The 10,660-nt window shown below is 38.9% G+C and overlaps 1 protein-coding gene across 1 annotated transcript; it reads right to left on the bottom strand.

The window, feature by feature from the left end:
- Positions 1–1,199: 1,199 nt before the first annotated feature.
- Positions 1,200–9,603, bottom strand: LOC308403426 (aminoacylase-1A-like). Its single transcript, XM_080892829.1, has 15 exons — positions 9,453–9,603; positions 8,988–9,133; positions 8,115–8,179; positions 7,906–8,010; positions 7,718–7,812; positions 7,444–7,520; positions 6,492–6,581; positions 4,776–4,832; positions 4,594–4,667; positions 4,447–4,496; positions 3,631–3,775; positions 3,239–3,307; positions 3,074–3,153; positions 1,894–1,954; positions 1,200–1,758 (listed from the first exon to the last, which is right to left on the bottom strand). The coding sequence occupies exons 2-15, from the start codon at positions 9,112–9,114 to the stop codon at positions 1,594–1,596; spliced, it is 1,260 nt and encodes a 419-aa protein (XP_080748955.1). The 5' UTR covers positions 9,115–9,133; positions 9,453–9,603; the 3' UTR covers positions 1,200–1,593.
- Positions 9,604–10,660: the final 1,057 nt, after the last annotated feature.

Raw genomic sequence — 10,660 nt, 5'->3', positions numbered from 1 at the left:
CTGACTGCACTCGCTTCCTGCCAGTCCCCCTCTGAGAGCCATACACTGTTAATTAGACGACAATACCAACGAGAGCTGCACTGTGGATGAGGCCGACCTTTACCTCATGTAAATAGCATTAAAAATCAAAATACATTTTTAATTCCTCATTGCCATTATTCCATCTGTATTTCATAACATCCTTCTTTACAGAGTTTTTCCCTTTTTAACCATCCAAGTAAAGTGAATAAAAAAATCACTTTCTATTTAAGGGACACGCTAAATAAAAACACAATTTTAATCTGGCTGGGTGAGCAGAGATTTTAACTGTAGGCCAGTTTTACACCTTTCTGTCTTACAGATTTTAAAATGATGCATTCTGATTTAGTGATTCCCTCTGGCCAACACATTAGATATCTGTCTGATATTTTAAATATGATTTTTAGCCACAGACTTTCTGTGAAACTGCACTCAGGCTCTGGAATAAAAGCTAATTGCAGCATACTGACATGCTCACAATGAGATCACCGTAAGCACAAACACAGTAATGCCACCATTTTACTTTAGGTTGTTAGAGCGCTAATGTTTGCTAGTAAGCACTACACCTAAAGCATAAATGATGCTGATGGAATATTTTGGGTGGGTGAGGATAATACTGGGTGAATAAATATCAGGACCAAAGAAAAATCAAAGCACCAAATCAAATTTCCTGCAGACATTTATATTTTACCTATTATCGCAACTGCCACCTATCTGTGGTCCACTATCACCAAATTTAGGAGGATGAATCCAGTGAGACATTTCTGCATTTTATAGTGTTGCGTTCCTTTAGGAGGCAAACCCATGTTGTGCATTTTGTGAAATACGAGCTCTAGCTCCATCTTGCTGTTAACAGGTGATAAAAAAAAGCAGCCTTTAGGAACATAATGGTGAAATTAAGTGGGGGGAAAAGCTGGATTTTTGTTTGGGGTCCACTTTGTGATTATCTTGAGGCTACAAATGGATTCAGTGTTTTATTGATGTGATTATTTTAAGTGTTATTGCTGGACCTTTAACCAGATGTTTGGAGATTAAATGCCTCCCCCAAAGGCAATCAGAAGTGTTCTTTCATAAAACAACAGCAATTCTGCCTCTAATTAATAGGTCTAATTAAACCGAGTGTTAACGTGGCATCAGGCATGTCTCTCCTGTTTGTGTAGCAGAAAACAGGACAGTGACAGTAGTGAAGAAATACATTTATTCAGTTTGACTTTTGGTTAATTAAAATTTTCTGTCATCTAAAATTTTAGATTTGGTTTAATTAGAAACTGGCAATCAAAAGCCTCTTCAGCTTTCACTTGAGTTCTTTAAATGAACTGATTTACACAACAGGCATTAATCCTTCAAAAAAAAGGTACACTCAATCTCAACGCTAACATAAAGGATGCTAAGACTTGCTGCTGTGCTGAGTAAAGCAAAGCTTAGTGTGACTTCATCCTGAGAATCAAAAAGATAAACAGTACCAAAGGCTCAGTGCTCCGTTTAATGATATACTCTTTGGTAATCTTTGATAATTCCTCAAGTTAAATAGTCAGATAATCTGGTAAATATGTTTTAGAAAGGATTAAATTATGTCTAAGCCTCATTGGGAAGGGCAGCAACGCTGGCAAGAGCCGGGATGATCCTCTCGTACACGCTGATGCCTTTCAGGAAGACTTGCTCGTTCAGATACTCGTTGTGATCATGCAGCAGGATCGGCGTCCGGTTCATTGGAGAAAAGCCAATCGCAGGGATGCCCACCTAGATCATTAAACAAACATTATTTAAAACACAAGAACTGATTTCTCCCAGTAATGTCAATAAAAGAAAAACCTCAAATGACTCTCAGAAGAAAATTTCCTCTATTTACAAACTCAAGTCAGTTCTTAAACTCACCGCACGGATGAAACGGCTATCTGTGGCAGCAGGAAAGATCTCCTTCTTCAAAGTCATATTCCTAGAGTGGAGATGATCATATGAGACGTGGCTGTTGATTACACAGTATGCTCCTGTTTTTAGCTGAAACTATATGGATAAGATGTTTTTAAACGTGTGCAAAAAGTGTCACTGCCTATATTGGAAATGCTTGCAAAGCATAAGTAAAAACTCATATATATGTAAATCTCCCTGAATAACATATTAAATGAAAAAGAAAATTCTAGTGTTTCACAGCTCCACAAGTATCTGTGACAAACCTTTCCAAGCACAAGGAGCAAATTGTGAGAGTTGTGTGAACATTTGCAGCTAATGTGTGAAGACTCATAGAGCGGATATTTTAAAAAAAAAAAAAAAGAAGAAGAAAAGAAAAAAAAGTTATGTAAGCAGATTACAAGGATATAAAATTCAGTTTTGCCATAAACTAATACAGCAGATCATTTTTATTTAAAATCTTAAATTATTAATTGTTCAACAGTAAGATGAACACATACTATTTGAAGAATCACCAGAGTTAGCAGCTGCAGATGAAGCCAAAACAAAGGTTTAAGCTGTGACCACTACACAACACTGCACACCTATCAGCCAAAACACTGACACGGGGAAGTAAAAAACACTGATCATCTGGTTACAATGACGATTCAAGACTCTTTATTGTCATTATGCAAGCATAACAAAATTAAAGCAATACTCCCTCACATGGAGAAAAGAAGACTTAACATAAATATACTGAGACAATAAAAATACAAAATACAATACTTTAACAGCCCACAATAAATGTTGGACCCTTGTGGAGATAAAATCACTCAAACACTGCTGCAGCCCTTAGCCCACCATAGTATAAGCACTGCATGTCAGCAGCGGTCGCTTTTTTGTACTGGTTTTCATCTTTGCTTTGTGCAGTCAGCTTTGTATTCTACTAAGACAAAGATCTTACAGATGTGTGCCGTCATTTGTGTTGGGGTGTGGGGTTGTAGCCTCAGGTTTATATTGTTAAATAGTGATGTAGTAATCTGATGGCATCTTAATGTGACAGATGCAAATCAGAGTAGAATTGTGGCTAAATGTCGTCACTTTCACAGACTCGTGAAAACAGCAGCGTTATGTATTCCAGGTTTGAAAAAGGATTTAGTCCACTCACATTTCTTTGCAGGAAGCACTGAAGGCATTCCACCATGGATCACTCTCATCTGTGGATGTGATATTCTGGTTCATGTGTTTCTACAACAGATACCAGCTGATTTAGACCATCTGACCATCAGAACAAACCAACAGCAGTCTTAGAGTTGAGAGCAAGCACACTGACCTGAGCAAAATCATAGGTGACATCTTCTCCTGCTTCCTTACACCACTGCTTGATCTGTCTCTCAAACTCCTGGTACAGTGGTAATTTAAAAGTCAATGTGGAGTACTATGACACTTGCAGCCATGTGCATAATTGTACGAAGGAGTTACACAAACACATAAATGGTAAATGGTAAATGGCCTGCATTTGTATAGCGCTTTTCTAGTCCATAGGACCCCAAAGCGCTTTACACTACATTCAGTCATTCACCCATTCACACACACATTCACACACTGGCGATGGCAAGCTACATTGTAGCCACAGCTGCCCTGGGGCGCACTGACAGAGGCGAGGCTGCCGGACACAGGCGCCACCGGGCCCTCTGACCACCACCACATAAACCACTTACGCACCTGTAGATTTACTGTAGGTGGTATTCTTAGGTCAAAGCTGACGTCCATTTCAGCCGGGATGACATTGTAGGCCACGCCCCCTTTGACCATAGTCATATTTACTGTGGTGACGTCACCAAGTGTAAAACACTCACTGGTATTTAGCCTGAGGAGAGAGAAGGTAATAATGCAAAACAGACCAAAATGCAACTTTGAATCAAACACAACTGCATTTTATAAAAGTTTATATTTTATTTAATGGTCTCTTCCCAATTATCTATGGGACACAAAGACAACTGATGAGCAGTATTTGACAATTAATACATTATTGCTTCCATTTCTGTAGTTTTTTAATGGTTACAGTGAATTTAGAGGTAATGTGCCAGAAGACACCTTTTTAAAATATTTTCCTTTAGTTATGTTGAATCGTTCATGAGAGACTGAGCAATTGAATTTCCACAACCCAATTATGTCATACATTTCTAGGCATCCAAAAGTGTAAATATTTATCTAATGTCCTGAATACTGTGTGAAAAAAAAAAAAACAGAAAAAAGTTTTTAAATAAATAAATATAGGCTACTCACATTTATGACATGTAAAGATAAATTAGAAGTTCTTAATGTCTACACAGTTCATTAAAGCATGCTGCTATGGGACAAATTAGCTGCAAATAGACCTACAAGCAAATTAACCCATCGTCTGTACAATTGAAATTGATTTACACACTTTTGTGAGCAGGTTTTGGGATAACCTATCACCTCAAACTAACTCCAAAGAGATCTATTATAGAGGAAATCTAGGACCTGCTTACACTACCAAAGTGTAAATTTCCTCACCTGTGTTTTTCCTTCTCTCTGAAGTCCAGGAAGGAGTTCATGACATGGCGCTATAAGAAAGTGAAAAGATAAGTGTTGTTACTGACACTTTCCTTTAGTCCTGTTTTCAACCGCTTTATTAACCAGTAACATTGTACAGATAAGTACCAGCTTCTCAGCTGCTGTATTCTCCACAAACCGAGACCCATGACCTGGACTGCCTGGGCAATGGACAGTAATCCCTGAAAGCAGAGGTAATCCTGCTTGATTCAAGACACGTTTTATCATCTAACCAGTAATTCAAAACTAATTTAAGTTGAGGTTTCAATTTCTGTGTATTTTGTACTTACACCAGGGGTTCCTTTCCCCATAAAACACAGTGAACGCATCAGTGGGATTGGCCAAACCTGCAGAGTATGCAGAAAAAACTCAAATACACTTTGATCCATCCATTTTTCTCCACTCATCCAATTCAGGAACAAGGATGGGAACGGAAGCCCATCCCAGCTGCCACAGGGCAAGAGGCAGGGTACACCCCCAGAGACAGAAAATCATGCACTCTCATATTGACACTTGCAAGTCACTAGTTAATTTAGTATCACAATGAATCTAACCTCATGCACAAGAACATGGAAACTCCAGTTCAAGATGTACTGACTCCCATTTCTGAGCAGACATAACCAAACACTGGAATCTCTTGATGTTTGGATGTCAAATTTAAACCCAGTGAAGACATTTATGAAGGCATATGAGGCAAAAGTCTAACATCTTCACTATTTTTAGTCGAAAAATATTTCAGGAAGTGTTCTTATCTGTATTGAAACCTAAAACTTTCTAGATTATCATGAAAAAAAAAAAGAGATTAAAAACTATTACATTTTTTTTTACTTTGTAAACTGTGTCTATTTTTTTTAATTACTGTGGTTTTATAACAAAGGGAATTAACAATCATTTGAAGCACATTTGTCAGCCAGCATCACTGGCTGGCCACTTTTCTATCTAGCAGTCGCTGTTAATCAGCTTGCTGTTGCATTCTCTCTTATTGTGTTTACGTCTGATCAAACCAAACACTGGCTCTGTTATAAACTCAGCCATGCAGGCAAGTTTGTTTTTATCTTTGGCATGAATAATGTAAAAAAAAAAAAAAAAAAGCAATTTACATATATAACCTGAAATTTTCAGACCTGCATTTACTCATTTTTTTAAAGGTCTCAGTGAAAAAGTCAAGAAGTTCAGAACTTTTTGAACTGATGTTACTGACACCAATTAAAAAGTAAAATCACACAACAACACAACGAAGTTACAATCCCGACTTAATGGTCTCACCCATCCTAAGAGAGAGAAAAACAGGAAGCCCAGTTAGTGCTGATCACAAAGAAAAAACACCCATATAAACACTTCCAAACCTCCCAGAGTAACACTTCTCCTTTCTCCAGAAAGTGTGTAAGGTTGAGGCTGAATCAGTTCGGGAAGATAAGGGAAGGTCTGAACACAGAGTATAACATAAAAGAATATGGACAGAAAATTACTAATATATGTGAAAGAAAAATAAGTAAATGCCAAATTTGATTTATAATTTATACATTTGAATTATAATCTTCCCCCATTAAAAAAAAACTTATTAAAAATAATGTAGTGGGTTTCAGGATTAAACCACTCTTCTATATGACATCAAAGAGAAAAGATAAAATCAAATGTTTGAAAAAGAAAGAAAATAAGGGAAAGGCTAGTAAAGACCGCCAACAACAAAGACATTCTCTAAATCCTTTTATTTCACTACAGCATGATCAATTCTCAAATTTAAATGTGTAGGTTTTTATTGTTAGTCTCTTCCCTTCATTAGCTTAGTTTTACTAGGTGCTCTTGTTATGGATACCTGCAGTTTTATCTTGTTTCAAAAGTAAAAGGATTTTCTGTGGAAATAATTCAAACTAAATAAATAACAAGTATTTTTAACTCACTCATACACTTTGGCATGTTCAATATTTTGATTTTGATTCATTTACTTTTGAAAAAGAATACAAAGGCTGCTTTATCTTTAACTGTATCTCTTTATTTTTTTTTACCTTCATCAAGGGCAAAGCCGATGTTTAACTTGTGAAACTCTGGCTGCTTCACAAATGTCTCCATCCCCTTGTAGCCTCCAACTTCCTCATCTAAAAAAATAAGTAAATAAATAAGTGACTACAACCTAACAAGACTCGGAGAACAAACTTCATCCTTATTACTTGGATTCAATGATTATGGCTGATTAGACATCTGCTCGGGACGAAGCTGGGAGGAGCAATGCTGGCAACAATGTAAACTCCCAGGAGCCAGTGCCTCCGCTCCACGCTGGCACAGTGCAGAAATGTTGCTGAAAGGGGTGCTGTTTCAGTTTAATTTATTCAGACTTGAATCAAAGCCTTTGTGTGGAAAGCAGACAATAAATACCGTACAACATGTACAAACAGATGCAGGAAACAAAGTGTACTTGGACGCACATATTTAACATGTCTATACTGGATAAATGTGAATAGACAAAGTCCTGCTGTTAAAGTTTACATCTCCACAACCTAGGAGATAATGTTTAACACACTGTGTGTTTTCCTACCCATCTACACTGTTAACAGACCCCCTAATAAGAGTCTACTTAATATGCATTTCCTGTTTTTATGATATCTTGAGGTGTCTCTGGCAGAGTGACAGGTCAGAGTTAATCTTAGATTGAGCACATGTGTTTGGCTGACCAAAGGTAAAACTCATCTCCTTTGTGTTTAATGAGTACAAGACTACAGTTTGTGATCAGTCTTTATCCCTGTTAAAGAATTACTGAAGCTGCATCATAAGCAGTTAACAACAACAGGAGAATGAGGATGGTATCAGTCACACACTGTATGTGTTTTTACTGTCCTAGCATTACTAATTAAGGAGTAATCAGTCACAGTAAGTAAAAATACCCATGAGCCTGTATTAACAATATGTAAAGACATTACAAACAATTTAAAAACAGAATGGAGAGGCATATTAAAATCTTACCAGGAACAAACATGAGATGGAGAGTGCGTGTCGGTTTCCATCCCCTCGCCTTCAGCCTCCTGACTGCCTGGATGTACCTACACAGAACAAAGTGAACGCAGCAGATATATGACAGGAACAAGGACGAGAGTGTGAACTGACAGTATGCAGGCTGAGTGAGCGGGTGTTAAATCGGGTGTTTCTCATAGAAACATAAATACAAGAGAGCATCACAACAACACTAGAGCACAAATCCTGTTTAATAAAGCAAGTTATCAAGGCAGGTTATACCCACTGTATAGTTACACATTTCATGTCCTGTGATCCACGGGCATAAATGTTGCCCTCTGCATCTTTGAAAGCACTGAAAGCATCGTACTTCCAATGTTCCTGGAGAAAAGATTGATATCAAATCTGTTTTTTTCAGGTCTGTTACAGGTGATAACAGGATTGTAGCGCCATACAGTGAGACCGATGTCATACCTGATAAACAGGTACAACATCTGTGTGGGAATTCAGCAAGATGGACTTCAAGGTGGGATTCGTTCCCTCCCATGTCATGATGGATATGACTCTACCTGGAAAAACCTAAAAGGAGCAGGGACAGGAAAAGGATCTTTTTATTATTAATGTTATGTCCACTGTATCATGTAAACAACTGCTCTCTGAACGTAGCCATCAATGTCACACACCTCGATCTTCTTCAAGGGTAGCTCAAGCTCCTCCGCTATTCTGTCAAGGAACCTAAGAGCAGCATCTATGAAAGAATAAACAAACAACAAGACATCGCACTCAAGCATTAATAATTGAGTGAAAATTCTCAGTCACAGCTCCTGCTGCTGGACTTTGACAAGCCTTCTCCTGTCATCATTGCATTTTCAGCCACTCTTAGATGTGCATGTGAAAAGCAGTCTAGCTAGCCAGTCACACTCTCTCAGAGCAACTGGAACACAAACCCTGTTTAACATGGTTGCTGTTAAACAGGGAGAAATATATTTCCAACAAGGATCTAACTGCACGGGACGCATTTCACAACCGTAAACAGGGTCGTAATGCCTCCAAATAGTTCTTTGGAAAATGATCCATCCCCAGGGTCACATGTTTTTTGCCTCATGGCTGTTGCTTTTATTTTTTCTACTCCTGAGACTCAGCACAAGGTGTAACCACTGAACTGAAAACTTTACATAACAGCTCAGCGTTTAAGAACATCTGTTACATGCATAACTGTGAGCATTTAATGTTTAACTGACACAGATAAGAAGTGAACTTTGATTACTTTTTCTCTTTGAAGAAAGACAATGATGCCACTGATACGAAAAAATCCATGTTACAGTTTCTCAAAGGAAGCACAGATACTGTTTACAATACATTTATTATTATACTATATAAAGAAACAGCATTTGTCGAACATAATCTTAAAGGAAAACCACAGAGAAACAAGACATGAAAAAGATCATTAGTCAAGCAGCGGTTTGGGGTCTATTAAAGACAAATGCATCCCAAAATTCAATTGCGCCATATCGCTAAAGGTCACGAACTGAGCTCATGTAATAAAAGTCTCTCACCATAGTCGGGCTCTGGGTGCACAGTTCTGAGCCGGAGGTAGTCTCTAAAAAGAGACACGGAGGGGTCTTCACCCTCAGGAAAGCTCTGTCCGCCTCCAACACCTGGACCGTCTTTGTCAGGCAGCATGGTTCGACTTATCCTCTGCCTGAGGACATAGGAGGCAACACACGGCATGTCACAGTGATAACACGCCAGGTTCATGTGGCAAATATCTGTTCTTTATCTGGCACAGACATGACGCTAAATCCGTTTATCACTGTCTCCCTTTTACCGCTGCCATGACCTTACCTGCTTAAAACACCTCAGCTCGGGTCCTGATAAAAGCTAGCTAGCCTCAAGCGAGTTGACTTATTGTCCCTGTCTTTTGGCACAGGCTCCAGCAGCGGAGATTACAGGACGGCAAATAGCGCAGTGTTATTTACTCCACCTTATTTTAATACTTATTATTACTTGTTATTACTCACCCTCTCCAGCCACGCAAGCTCCTACGACCCAGGTAACCAGGTTTGTGACAGTGTGTGGCGTGTGTGTTACTGTGTATCAGCTGACATGCTGCTGGCTTCCTGCCCTTCAAAATAAAAGTCTACTAGCTGTGGTAACTACAATGAATTTGCATTTTCTGCCTTTCTGTTTCACACATTTGAAAGACACATTTTAATGCTATCGCCCCGTACTGACACGCTTTCAGGTTTTCCGATCGTGGCTCAAGAGTTGGCAGTTCGTCTTGTAATCGGAAGGTTGCAAGACCTTCCGAACGCCAGGTTCGAGCCCCGGCGTCCTTGGGCAAGACACTTCACCCGTTGCCTACTGGTGGTGGTCAGAGGGCCCGGTGGTGCCAGTGTCCGGCAGCCTCGCCTCTGTCAGTGCGCCCCAGGGTGGCTGTGGCTACAATGTAGCTTGTCATCACCAGTGTGTGAATGGGTGGATGACTGAATGTAGTGTAAAGCGCTTTGGGGTCCATAGTGACTAAATAAAAGCGCTATACAAATACAGGCCATTTACTATTACCATTCTTTTCCCTTTAGGGGTCGCTACAGCCGATCATATTCTTCCATCCCGCCCAAGTTCGAGCATCCTCCTCTGTCACATCAGCCCTGCATGTCCTCCTTCACTGCATGCATGGATCATCTCCATGGTCTTCCCTTTTTTCTCCCGCCTGGCAGCTCCATCTTCATAATCTTATGTCCAGTTTACCCACTATCCCTCCTCTGCACATGTCCAAACCATCTCAACGTTTATCTCCAAAGCACTCATGAGCTTTCTCTGATATAAAGGCTTGATTTAAGTAAATTTATTTATTTTACTAATTTACTTATTGAGAGGTTTCTTCCCATATAATTTCCTTTGCATTGTTTTATATCTTGTATGCTTTGAATGTATGTATTACATTTTTAAAATTAAAATACAAATTTAATACCAGACACTTCAGTTGGCATATACATATGTGGATTTATGTGCACATGCAGTCTGTGCATGTACACACATGAATAATTTTGTTCCTTAAATAAATGGCATTGTTTCACTGCTGACTGATATCCTGCTCAGTATCTTTTGCTCCCTGCTTTTAAATCAGATGTCACTCTCAACATGCCAGAAAGGACCAGAAACTCAAGTTGAAACTAGAACTTAAATTGTGAAAGCAGGCTGATTGGTGAGCTACCAGACAGTTACT

Source organism: Rhamphochromis sp. 'chilingali' (assembly GCF_963969265.1).
Source record: "Rhamphochromis sp. 'chilingali' genome assembly, chromosome: 9".
Taxonomy (NCBI): Eukaryota; Metazoa; Chordata; class Actinopteri; order Cichliformes; family Cichlidae; genus Rhamphochromis; species Rhamphochromis sp. 'chilingali'.
The sequence above is the reverse complement of the archived record's forward strand: the minus strand, read 5'-3'. Positions and strand labels throughout refer to the sequence as shown.